We start from the raw sequence: 12639 nt of genomic DNA, 5'->3' as shown, positions 1-12639 counted from the left end.
GTCATTACCTTGCCACCTGTGCACAGGCTCTCTGGGGAGCTGTGCCACATCAGCACAGGGGTGCCCTCACGCACAGTTTGGGAAGCAAATCCTCCTGGGGATCAGTACTGTGAGCAATCCCAGCGTGGCAGGGGAGCAGCAGCACCCTGAATACAGGGTGGGGAGGAAAAGGCAGCAGGGAGAAGGGCAGAGCTGCAGGCACAGGGCATGGGGACAGCCCCCAGAGCCGTTGTGGGGATGGAGTGAGAGGCCAGGGCTCACTGTGCCCGTGCAGGGTCAGCACTCACAGGGCAGGGCAAGCTGCAAAGTCAAATCCAAACACAAAGCAGAGCAGGGCAGGAGGGGCAGCACCAACATCTTTTCATGCACAAAGATCCTTGATCTCTCCTGGACTTGTAACTCAGCAGACAACATTTCAGTGTCCATAACTGGCACTCTAAAGGCTTTTCTAAATGTTTTATAGAAGTCATGTATTATTTGCATTATTTCTCTCTCTCTGTGCAGAGCTCCTCCCTCCCCACATCTGCATCGAAGCGCTCCCCAAGCTCAACCAGCAAAGGCTCTGGTGGGATGCAGTCATGGACTGACAGGCTTTCATCCCCTCCAGACAGCTCCTAGAGGCTGGCAGCAGCACTCTCCCTGCCAGGACAGCCAGAGCACACCCAGGCACAGGAGAGCAGCCAGGGTGGCAAAGAACCCCGGTGCTGCAGCAGGTCAGGTGTGCTGCCCATGGGTCATTACACCACTAACAGCCAAACAGATGAGGTAGATTGATTTTCTGCTCTTTAAAACAGTATTAAAATATTAAATGGGGTGGGGGGAATCTCTCTTCCGGGTTAAAACTCAGGCAAGCAGAGTCCTTGCCCAGAATGAATTGTGAAGAGGCCAAATCTGAAAATAGGTTTTGTTGCAAAAAATTGCTGACAACTGATCTCAGTGAGAGCACCTCAAATAATGCCAGTGTCAGCCATGTTAGGGACTGAACAGCCCCTGGGGAGAAGGCATGGGGATGGGGACATGGGGAGGAGGGTCAAACACAGCAGAGACCCTTTAGTGCTTCACCCTGGACTGCTTCATACACATCCTGACCCCGAGATGTTTAAGTTCAGTAAGAGGACAGCAGCCTTGGCCAACAGCTCAGCACTCACCACCTTACCCAGCATCAGCAGGGAGAGCCAGGAGCAGGAGCAGGACTCCAAGGCTGAGGAGGCAGAAGGGTCCCATTCCCGGGAGTCTTGGTGCCATGGTGGCAGCGTGCAGCCACTGCAAAACGAGCCTCCAAACCTGCCAGGGAGGGACAGAGGGCATTGACAGGAGATAAAACAGATTTCAGTTACGAGGGAAAAGCAAACAGTTCAGTTTTTCATGCTGGACAGCTGCCAGTGTTTCTGGGGTCCTGCATTTGAGATCTCAGGAAACCCTCAGGAACCAAAGGCAGCATCGTGGGCAGGAGCAGTGCTGGCCCTGGGCAAGCTGCATCATGGCAGGGCCAAGCAGGTACAGACATTAAACCCTCATCCCATCCTCACAGCAGACCCTGCAGCTCCCCAGTGCTTCAGCAGCAAGTGAAAAGCTCACTGCCCAAAGCAACCACACTGGCTCTCCCTCCACCTCACCCTGCAGGCTCAACCACAAGCTGCCCTTGCAGCAGTGCCAGCTCACCTGCTACCTCTGCCACCCCGGTGACATCCACACAGCAGAAGCACTTGGGAAGTCTCAAGACCCATTTTTTTCCCCCAGCATCTTTTTCTAGACAGTTAAACCCTCATTTAATTCTGGTAATGACACTGCCAGGAATTATTATTAAGTTTGACCACCGAGGCCCAAGGTGGTGGGAGCGCTCGGCGATACCACACTTAGTGTGCTCAGAGTTTTCATTAATGCTCAGTTTTACTTTTATTGTGATGTTATTGCACATTTAACTGCCTTCTCCTTTTATGTATCTCATTATGTTGATGCACCTTGGAGCAGCACTGCCAAGCAACAGCCTGGATAAATAGAGCTTGTCGTGACATCTCCCCCTCACAACGCTCCTGTCTGGCACCCAGGGGGTTCAGCCAGCCCCACTCTGAGCCCCCAGAGCCAGCAGTGAAGGCTCCAGTCAATCTCAGCAGGCAGAAACCAGGGCAAGGTGCTGGTGCCAGCAAAATGTGACCTCGGGTTTCTCCACTCCACGCTGCAGAGCCCCAGGCAGCTCCCTCCAGCACTGAAGGAGGTGCTGGCTGCACTGCCAAAGCCCAGCAGCTGGATGGCAATTCTGGCCCAGCTTGAAGGGGCAGGGGAACTCACTGGGTGCTGCCAAGGAGCAGGGGATTCTGCACAGGGATGTGGGAGAGGATGGCTCCCAGCAGAAATCCTGTGCAGAGGGCTCAGCCCAGCAGCATGGAAACACCTGGAGAGCACAAATGTCCTCAGTGTGCACCTGGAGAAGAGGCACCAAGGCCAGGCTGGCTGGTGTGTGTGATCACATTTCTGCATTTAGCTGGTCTCCCCACAGCACTGGGGCCCTGCAGTCTCCCTGGAGGCTGTGCCTGATCCTTGTTTTTGCTCTAGGAGCACAGAGCTGCCAGGCAGGCAGGAGGTTAAGAGCCAGACACCACCAATCCTTACCACCCACCTCAGCTTTGCTCTGGCAAGACACTCACTAACAGCAGGCACAAGGGGAAAAAAAACCAACCAACCAACCCAGCATTTGGCCCTAGTTACCTTTACCCTCCTCCCCATCAGCCACATAAAATCCTTGCAGAAATGAATGCATGGATTAATTTAGGCATAGTGTGCTCAGGCTTTATTAATCAGGATTCCACCTGAATGCCCCCTAGGGAAGCTCATCCTCTGGCATGGACACACCCATGGCTCTGGTGAGAAAAGCTCTCATTTGGGAGGCCTCCTCTGGCTCTCCCCACTTTCCAGCTGAGAAGGGACACACACAGTCTTGGAAATTCAAGTATTTGATGATGAAGCACAAATTAACTGGCTGAACATCTGTTCTGTGGGAAATTCCAATGTTTCTGGGAGACTTCGTTCCAAATCACAACAAGGACAGATAAAATGTTGATTTTTCTTACAAGGCAAATTCAGAACTTCTTCAATAAGCAGCTTCTCAACAGATTTCCTTTCAACTTTTCCCTTTCATTTCATTTCAACTTGCATATTATACAATAGTATTTAATTGATTTTTTTTTCCTAAGGCAATTTCAAATACTAGCCAAAAGCAAAAAAAAATTATAAAAAAATAAAAGAACCGTTGCTGTCTATCTTCTCCCATCTCCAAAACACCACTGAAAGTTTTCACTGAAATCAACATTTTCCTATTCAACTGCTGATTTTGAAAAATGCTTTGTTTGGGCAGAATTTGCACAGCCAGCAGACTCTGACCAGGGATCCCCACACAAATGAGGACACTTTAGATTTGCAGCAGGTGCCTCCTGCCTCTGCAGGAACTGTTGAGGCCCCTGTAGAACATTTGGGACCATCTTTATCAGATTAGGTGAAACCATGGGTGGAGCAGATAATGCACCAAAAGTGGAAAAAGTGAAGATAAAAAAAAAACTAGAAAGTACTAGAAAATGGAGGAACAAGGTAATTTGGAGGGTCAGGAACAGTGACAAAATCCAGAACACCTTCCATGTGGGTGTGCCCTGTCTGTGTCAAGAAACTTTTAACAACTGCATTTTCCCCAAACCTTGTTCTTAGAGTTTTCCTTCACTATTATACAGAGATGAAGGTTCATTTTATACTCTGGATAGTTCTGATGAGGAAGGTGCTAACCAAGGACAACAGAGGTGCTCGAATTAAATCAAATTTGTGCTTAAGTCTCATCTGAAACATCAGAACCAGCTCTACATACCTGCACTGGAGCAAAATCTGTTTTCACTACCTGCCCAAGCAGACATTTTGTCAGTCACATCTCAGTTTGTTCACACTGAGAATGTCCCCAAAATGGGGCTTTGCTGTGGCTGCACTCAGGGAGGACAGTCCAGCATGGAGAACAGCCTGGCACTGCTTCCTACCACTTCCCTTTGGTCCATGCTCTGTGTTTTACTTGGGAAGCTGGACAGAAGAGCCTGCAGGGTGTTCTCCTCGTTCTGTGGCTACTTCACACTTGGAGATGGATTGAGAAGCAGAGCCAGCCCTGCTCATCACCTTGCTGCCAAGCAGGAAAGTGTAAGGGAATACAAAGAGGATTTGCAGAGGAGGAGATTTCAGCAATCAGACAGTTCAGGGATCACCCAAAGGCCCCATAGCCAGACCCTAATGTGGTTCCCATGGCACAGCAGCTCTCAGCATCACTTCTCCCCTTTCCTGGGGCTCCTGCAAGCCCAGCCACACACAAGAACCCAGCTGGTGCAAATGCTTTAGGAACCCAACAGCTACTGGCCACACAGCCTCCCTAATAAAATCAGTTTGTAAAACAACTCTCGAGGTTTCAACAGCCCAGTAACTGAGCTCCTCAGGTTTTAGCACACAAGAGTAGCTTTTGGAGAGGGTGCTGATGGCAGAGCAGGCACAGGGGTCCCTCTGTGCCCAGGGAAGGGATGGGAACACCCACACCCACAAGAATGCCTCAGGAAAAGCAGCCCTGGAGCTCCTCCAGCCGTGCTGGGGCTGTCCCCGTGCTATGCTGGGCTATTCAGCTGTCACTTCCCACTCAGGAAAGCTCTGAATCAGCCAACGCCTTGATCAGAATACCTGCAGGGATCCCTGATCCTCGGGAAGGGGAGGGAGGATGCAGGCAACGTGCATTTAACTGCACGGAACCCAGCGAGGGTTTGGGAATGTTAATTGCCTGTTAACAGCCTCAAAGAAGGAAAAAAACCCGGATCTCTTACTAGGACTTGCTGAAGGGAAAACTGCACACTGTCCATGAAGAAAAAAGTGCAGAATACCAACATTTTCAAGCTCAGAGAAGAGTGGTACAACTCTTTAGACTGACTCCCTCTTCCATATGAGTTTAAAGAACATCTTCCCCAGAGCTCCTGGCTCCGCTCTGTGTCTGTGCAAGATGGAGTCTGGAGGGATGGTGTGTGTTCAGAGCAGCTCTGCACTTCTTCCTCCCTCCATCTGTCCACTGCTCACTCCTTAATGGCACAGTTAGCAAATGCACTCAGCACTAATTGTGCAGTTGCTGGTAACCTCCACAGCTGAATCCAATGCAGATTTCCTAAGAGCTCTGCTGACACCCTGCAGCTGGAATCCAGCAATACTTGAAGTTCCCAACACAGGGAATTTGGCAGGTGTCTATGAGCACACACCTAAGGGCTTCACAAACATTCCCACTCCTCTCCAAGACAATCTGTCCAATCTCCAGAGCATCACAGCACAACAACACTCCAGGGAAATGCAGTCTTCCCGTTGTATGTGCTGTGAACAAGGAGTTGGAAAAGCTCCCTTCCTTCCTTCCCTCATGACAGCAACATGATCCAGCCCCTGCTCCCACTGAAGTGGGTCTGGGAACTAAAAAAAGTGCTGGAAACTTCCAAAGTGGAAAGGTATCATAGTAGCTGTGCCAACATTGGGTATCTCCTGACTTGGCACACTGAGCCTGATCTTCCCAGAAATCCTTATTCTAGAAACCATTAAACATTCTGAAGTGCCTTCCTAGGAAAGAGTGATTAGCACAAGCTTACTGCTGACAAGGGAGAGACACAGAACTCTGGAGGTGGAGACTGAACAATAAAATTGCAAAAACCCTGAGAGAATGGCCAGAGAGGGGGATACTGCAAGCACCAGAAAAGCAATGCAGGCAGAAGAGGCCCATAAACCCACCTGGGCACGTCTGAGAGTCACATGGGCATCTCACCAAAATTACTGCCTCCTGGGAAGATGCACAGCCAGGGAACCATCTGATTCACTCAGCAATAGTCTCACCATGCAGACAGCATTCAGAAACCAGCCCAAAGGAAAAATTTGCCCCAGCACTGCACCCAGAGATGCTGTCCACCTGTGGTGTTGTTAGATCAGCATCCCCACGTGCCATGCATGGACACCAGTGGCATCAGCTGGAGGGGTGAGAGCACTGACAGCTCCCATTGAGCCCTCAGGACCCGCAGCAGCTGCACATCTTTTGTCAAAACAGGTATCTCAGGGAGGGCTGTGCACTGAGGAGCTGATGCTGGGAGCCAGCTGGAAATCACACTGGGAAGAAGAGGCAGCCTCAGCCCAAAAGCTCAGATCAAAGCACTTCTGTGCAGGAAGAAGAGGGTGATCCACACCCCGGTGGTGTCAAGCACCATCTGCCCACCTGCACAGCAGCACAGCCAAGCACAGCGCTCTAGGTGACCTCACAGCACCTGCATATTTACCCCCAAATTTAGGAGCACTTGCACAGCACAAGAAGCTCATTAAAGCCCTTCCTCATGGCACTGGAGACTCTCCAAAACAGGTCCTGGGCAGCAGGAGAGGTTCTTCAACACCCCTCAAGGACTGCAGAATCATCCAGCCTGCACAGGCTGGGCTCTGTCCAGCTGTCCCTGACCCTCTGTGAGCACACCAGGCTTCTGGTGGCCACTGCTGTGCCTCTTTAAAGCCTCTTTGAGCAAGGCTCCAAGCTCTCTCCGCAGAGACAGCAGCCAGCAAGTGCTCAGTGCAGCAGCAATAAACACAGGCAAGGCACACACTGCCCTGTGTGGGGAGGGCTTCCTTCAGTTCTCAATCACTCCAGCTGAAAAGGAGGGTCCCTTGGAACAAAAACATCTTTACATTCGAGGGCAGGGGCAGCAATGAGAAGACACAGTTCATCTGGAAGCCCAGGAAGGGCTGAGTAAGGCGCTGTGGTGTTTCACAAGACCCCTGTCTGGCATGCCAGGTTGTTTGCATCCCTTTGTTCTGAAATGAGCTGGCTGGGACGCCCGTGTGTGCTGCACAGCACAGGCACAGACACCCCGTTCAGCAGCCCAGCCCTGCCAGCTCCACCTGCAGCAGCCAGCCCAGGGCCAGGCTGCCTTTGGGAGCCTGGATCCAGCCAAGTGCTCTGCTCCCATCACCTGAGGTTGCCTGGATGTCTCAAGCTTGCCTCTAGTTCAGCACTGTCTGGTGCTGTGCAGAGGCTGCTGAAGGCCAGGAGCTGCTACAGCATTTTAGAGAAATCAGAGACCAAGAAACAGGCAGCAGCACCTCCATCCACCTGAATCCAACCTGCTGTTTGCCACCTACGTGGAGAAACAGCCCTGGCTCTCAACAAGGGGTGCGTGGCAGAGGAACCACACAGCCCTCGACTCCTGAGCATGGAAATGTTTGTGCTCACCTACCCAAGAGGCACACACTGGCTCGTCCCTGCAAACACACAGGCACTGGAGGAGCCATAAACAACCTTCCTGTGAATCTGTCACACACAGAAGGTACAAGGCACATGTGATGGTTATCAAATGTGTTGTCTGCAGCTCTGCAAGGGATGCCAGCAGAAGAAGACACTTGGAAGCAGAAGCACCAGGCAAAGAAATTAAAGGTTTAGATCAACATGTAAATCTTGGGAGCAAGCCTTAAAGTGGATTTCTTCTGTAAGTTGTTCTGCTGGTAACGAAGGAATAAGGTCTGTGCCCAACTCCCAACCCAGCTTTAATTTTCCAAAATGAGAAGCCGCTTGACAGTTTTTCCTCATCAAAACAAAATTAATCCAAGTATTGCATCTCTCTACTCAAAAACACATCCAGAGGGACTGTAGAGTGATTCACACCCACAACTGCTATGGGAAACCGTTTGCACTCATAGTGTAACAAGCCAACACTGATTCACCCACATAATTACAGGCAGACACTGATTCACAGCTACTGCAACTGCAGACAGACTGACTCACAATCAAAGCAACTGCAGACAGACCCGGGCTCACAATCACAACTGGAAATACAACCGTGCTGACAGAATTCACAGCTCTGTGTATCTGCAATTCCATGTACACACCAACCTCTGGAAAACTGGCCAGCAGTGCAAACACTGCTCACCAAGCCCTGCTGTTTTTCACTGGCACTTTTGACCTTCACCCCAGAGCCATCTTCCCCTGGCTGGGGGAACAATCCCCACTCCTCAGCAGCCTCCCTGCCCTGGCAGGAGCCCAGCAGGACTGTCAGAGCCAGGAACAGCCAGAGACACACAGGGAGTGTGTATGGTGCAAGGCATCCCTGTACATCCACTCTGTGCCACACACGGCTGCGCTGCCTCCGTGCTTCCAGAATGGGAGTGAATGCAAGCCAAGTACAATACATTTAGCCCATGGGCAGAGGAGATGGCAAAAGACTCACCACTGGGCAAAAGCCTGAAAAGCTGGATTATTTACTACACTCTCTGGCTGGGTATGTAATTATGTCAGTGTTCAGCCTGGGTATTGTGCTACTTTTTGTAAACAGTTGGCAGGAATACTCGGATTGAGATGAGGGGCTGGGCTCTGTCTCCAGTGTGGAGAGAAGCAGGCTGAAGAGGACATGGTCTACTTAGACAAAAAAAAAAACAACTGAGGTGAAAGAACACATTAAGCAGGAAAAGGCAAAGGAGAAGCTGAGAGTGAAGTGGGACAGGTGGCAGTCTACTGACAAAAGGAGAAGAAAGGAGAAAGAACAGAAGGGGAAAAGCTCCATGATGCAGACTTGTGATAAGGAGCTCCAAAGCGAGGAGAAGCAGCAGTGCCCTGAGCCGAGGGTGTCTCGCAGCAGTGCAGACAATGCATCTGTGCCTCCCCACACGCCGGGCTGGCTGAGGCTGAAAACCAGGAGCAGATTCCAGGGGAAGGACACAGCAGCCTCCAGGGCAGCGTATGCCGAGGGCCCAGGTGCAGCTGCAATCCCTCCAGCTGCTCTCTCAGAAAGGAGCAGCAGGGTCAGGCTCCAGCACTCCTGCCTCTGTGCACTGCGGGGCACAGGCTGAAGGGCAACCTGGCCAAACTCCACCTAAACAGCATCACCCCAAAACCCCCCAAAATCCCGCATCCTCCAGGGCAAGGAAAAAGTTGAGGCGGACTACAGAAAGGACAAGACTTGCCTGAACCACAAGTAGCATCTTCTAGTTGTGGGCTGGTCCTGCCTCAGCACCTGCTGTTTTCTTCTCTGCGCTCACCAGAAGGGCACTAAGGGGAGGGAGAGGTGAGGGAGCAAACCTGCTCTGCTGTTGCCATCAGAACAACTCGGGTGAGCAGCCACTGGGAGCTGCTCTTGCCAGCCCACGGCAGCAGGAATCTCACCAGAGGGTCCTGGTTCTCTGTTTTTGTCTGGGGACGCTGCTGCATTTGCAGCCACTCAGCAGCAGATTCGAGGGAGACACTACAGATGCAATTGGCCAGGGAAATGAACTATTTGTTCAATTGTACTTCTCTTGTCCAGGCGAGAACCATTCTGGCAGAAGGCAGAGTGAGGAACAATGGCTAAGTGTTGCAGTGGGGACTGTCTGCCACTTAATTGCATTAGGCTATTCCTTTTTAATGATCCATATCTCAGTCCTAGTAACTCTGGGAGAAGGAGAAAAGACCTAGAGCTCTTTTTCCCTCTCCCCAGCCTCAGAAACTGCAGCCCCCAAAACTCCTTTCCCTCCCCAGCCCAACACAGCATCTGTGCCCATTAGGCCTGGCTGCAGGATTCAGGGGGAAATTTGACTTTGCTTTACTTCACCTTTCTCCCTTCCCCTGCATCCCCCGTCCGGCTCCAGCCAGGGGGGCTCAGCATCGTCCTCCTCCCGGCTTTTCTTCCCGCAGCCGCTCTCCCCGTTCTCCAGCCGGCAGTGCCAGCCGTGCAGGTTGGATACCCGGCGGGGAGCACCGGGCACGGCTCCGCTCCGGACCGACACGCGCGGGACCTGCCGCGGGAGCAGGGATGCTCCGAGCCACCCGCCGAGCCCCCCCTTCCCTCCTCGCTCCGCCTATTGTCCGCGACCCCCAGACAATACCGGGGGCCACCACAGCCAACGCTAATTCACCCACATAATTACAGGCAGCCCCATCCCATCCCATCCCCGCGCTGCCCCCCCGCGCCCGCCGCTCCGGGGATGCTCGGGGAGCCCCGGGGGAGCGGGGACGCGCCCGCCGCCCGCCCGCTCGCACTCACCGGCGCCGGCTGCCCCGGCGGGGGGCTCGGGGGGCGGCGGGAGCCCGCCCGGCTCCGCAGCGCTGCGCAGGGCTCCGCGCCCAGCCCGCCGTGCCGCCCGGCCGGGGCTGCCCGTGCCGCCTGCGCGCTGCTCCGGCCGCGGCCAGCCAGCAGACAGCGAGGGAGGGAGAGAGGGAGGGGAGCAGCATCCCCCCGCCTTCCTCCTCCTCCTCCTCCTCCTCCCCGCGCCCCGGAGGAGGGTTTACCCACCCGCTTTGTGCCGAGCCGCCCGCCCCGCAGCGCAGGCAGCGGGGATGGGTCGCTGGCTCTTGCCCCGCTTCGGGGCCACCTCGCCGAGCGATGGATGCTCCGGGCTCCTCCGCCCAGCCCCGGCCTCAGAGCACCGCCATCCTCTCGGCGCAGGAGGATGAGCAGAGCAGGGTTGGCTGCTCCCTACCTGTTGAAGGGGGCAGCTCCTCGAGGCGCTGGTGCTCCTGCCGGGAGGTGGGCAGCACCCCAAGCTGCCGGGCCTGGCCGGGTCTCCCGCCGGGGCAGGGAAGTTTGGCCCACAAGTTGCGATTTCCGAGGTTATATCGCAATAAAACGATGGGCAGAGGGGGAAAACGCGGGGAAGGGGAGAGGAGGTAAAATGCAGCGAGGAGCAGGCAGCGAAGGCAAGGGCAGAAGCGGTGTGGAAATGCAGGGAGCCCGGAGGAAGGGCTGGCCACAGCCGGCTGGGCTCAGGGAGGTTTTGCAGAGGCACACGGCAGCGAAGCTGGGAAGGCAAAAGCTGACAGTGAGGCACTCTCAAAATATATTGTCCCTGCAGAGCTCTCCCTGCTCTGCACGCACCGCAAGGCTCAGCCGCAGCTGACTCGAGGTACAGAACCTGCCCTCAGCACCGGGCTGTGGGGTGGCCATGGAGCACCACTGCTGACCACCCCAGAGCTCCTCTGGAAAATACTCTTGGTTCTGAACACTTAAAATAACACGGAAACATACTTCAGGACAAGGGCCCTCAAGGCATGAGTGATTAAATCCAATTTAACTGTCAGTTCTCTGCATTGAGGTATTAGAAAATGACCCAGTTCTTGCTTCCAGGAGAAAGGGGCAATCACGGTTCTACCTCATCCCTGCAGAACACACAGCCATCCTGACTTTGGTGAGATAGGAGTATTTATCATCATATTCCTGGACAGTAGGAAGAGAACCTCATCTCTCTTTCAAAGCCAGATTTCATCTCCCTGTGGATTGAGGATGGTGTTTACTAATCCATGTATCCAGATGTATCTGTAGGCAGCAGGTAGAGTTCTGCTTTCCTCTGCTGGGCAGGGTCCCCAGGCAAGACCTGAGGAGCTCACAAGATCTGAAGACCAACATCTCGAACAGAAACTGTTCACTGCCCTCACAATCAAATCTGCCATATTTCAGACCAGAGCATCTTTAGTGTTACTGCAACGCTTGGCTCACTTACAGGAACTCTGAACCACCACAAACCCTAATCAAGATAAGTTTCTCCAGCCCTCAACATCACATCCAACTCCAGACAATGGAGATTAAATACTCACAGGACAATTTTGCAGTAGCAGCAAGACCTTCAAGTTGTTATTTTCTGTCCTCTTAAAAATATTTTGCCTGAGCAGCAGAGACCTAAGTTGAGAGATCTCATGTGGACAGCCAACATTTTAATTGTCCTCAGGCTGTTCACACATGAATGACAGCACCCAGTACATGGTGCAGGGCTGTTGCCATTTAAAAAAAAAAGTCTGTTTCTGCATTGAACTCCTCCTGCCATAACATAAAGCATCACTCAAGAAGACAGCTGTGTGTGCACGCTGGCAGAGGAGCTTTTTGCCGGTCTCCAAAACTAGGACAAATCGTAGGATCATAGGAAAACTTGAACTGGAAGAGATTTCAGGACACCAGCAGCTAATCCAGTGTCCTACTCAGGGCATGGCCAGCAAAGGAAGAGCCCTGGAAGCAACACAATTTGGCCATAGTTCTTCCCACGGAATTCCTGCTTGCATCCACGTTTCCTCCAAGCCACGTCTTCTGTTCCTCATTTATATGCTTGTGAACAAAAGAGTGTTGGCAAGGGAATGGGGAAGAGCCCAGAGGGAGTCCCAAGGCACAGCTATTCTCTTAGCGAAGAGCCCCAAGGGTCTGGCCCACCATCTTCCCCATGAGAGGTGTTCCAATGGAAAATACACCAGGATGGCCATGCCCAGACAGGGGACATGGCCTGCTCAAGGACATTGATAACCCTGAGGCTGAGAGCAGAAATCGTCCTCACACTTGCTCTTCCTCTTTTCCAAACTGATTCAGCTGCTGGCACGAGCTGCCTTGGATTTGAGAAGAGGCATGAAACAGAATCAGTGAGACAGGCATATCCGGAGACAGAAGTGACTCAGGATTTTAAATGGCTCGTATTGAAGAACATTCCAAGATTTACACATTTAACAACAGTCCGAGGCAATGAAAACCATGCTTCTCCTGAGTCCTCTTCTTCCACAAGCAACAGTCACACCCAGTTCCCCAGGAGCAACATCTCGTACTCTGCCCTGAGATGCCTTCACCAAACTCTGCCTCCCCACTCAGAGGTCTCTGACACTGCCAGCAGCCTGAGTGAATCTTG

General features: G+C 52.8%; 1 protein-coding gene across 6 annotated transcripts in view; it reads right to left on the bottom strand.

The window, feature by feature from the left end:
* Positions 1 to 12639, bottom strand: part of LOC102075343 (gamma-aminobutyric acid receptor subunit alpha-3) — a 117289-nt gene that overhangs the window by 62950 nt on the left and 41700 nt on the right. For 2 of the 6 annotated variants that reach the window (XM_074551600.1, XM_074551597.1), the window contains one exon: positions 1157 to 1284. In XM_074551600.1, coding sequence (XP_074407701.1) covers positions 1157 to 1245 — 89 coding nt within the window. In that variant the 5' untranslated portion in view covers positions 1246 to 1284. Of the gene's footprint in view, positions 1 to 1156; positions 1285 to 8970; positions 9004 to 10025; positions 10211 to 10274; positions 10424 to 10461; positions 10780 to 12639 lie in introns of those variants that run through there. The other 4 variants (XM_074551595.1, XM_074551601.1, XM_074551599.1 and 1 more) reach the window with 4 other exon arrangements.

This window comes from Zonotrichia albicollis, chromosome 14 (assembly GCF_047830755.1).
Source record: "Zonotrichia albicollis isolate bZonAlb1 chromosome 14, bZonAlb1.hap1, whole genome shotgun sequence".
Taxonomy (NCBI): domain Eukaryota; kingdom Metazoa; phylum Chordata; class Aves; order Passeriformes; family Passerellidae; genus Zonotrichia; species Zonotrichia albicollis.
Note: the sequence above shows the minus strand (reverse complement) of the source record. Positions and strands in the feature narration are given on the sequence as shown.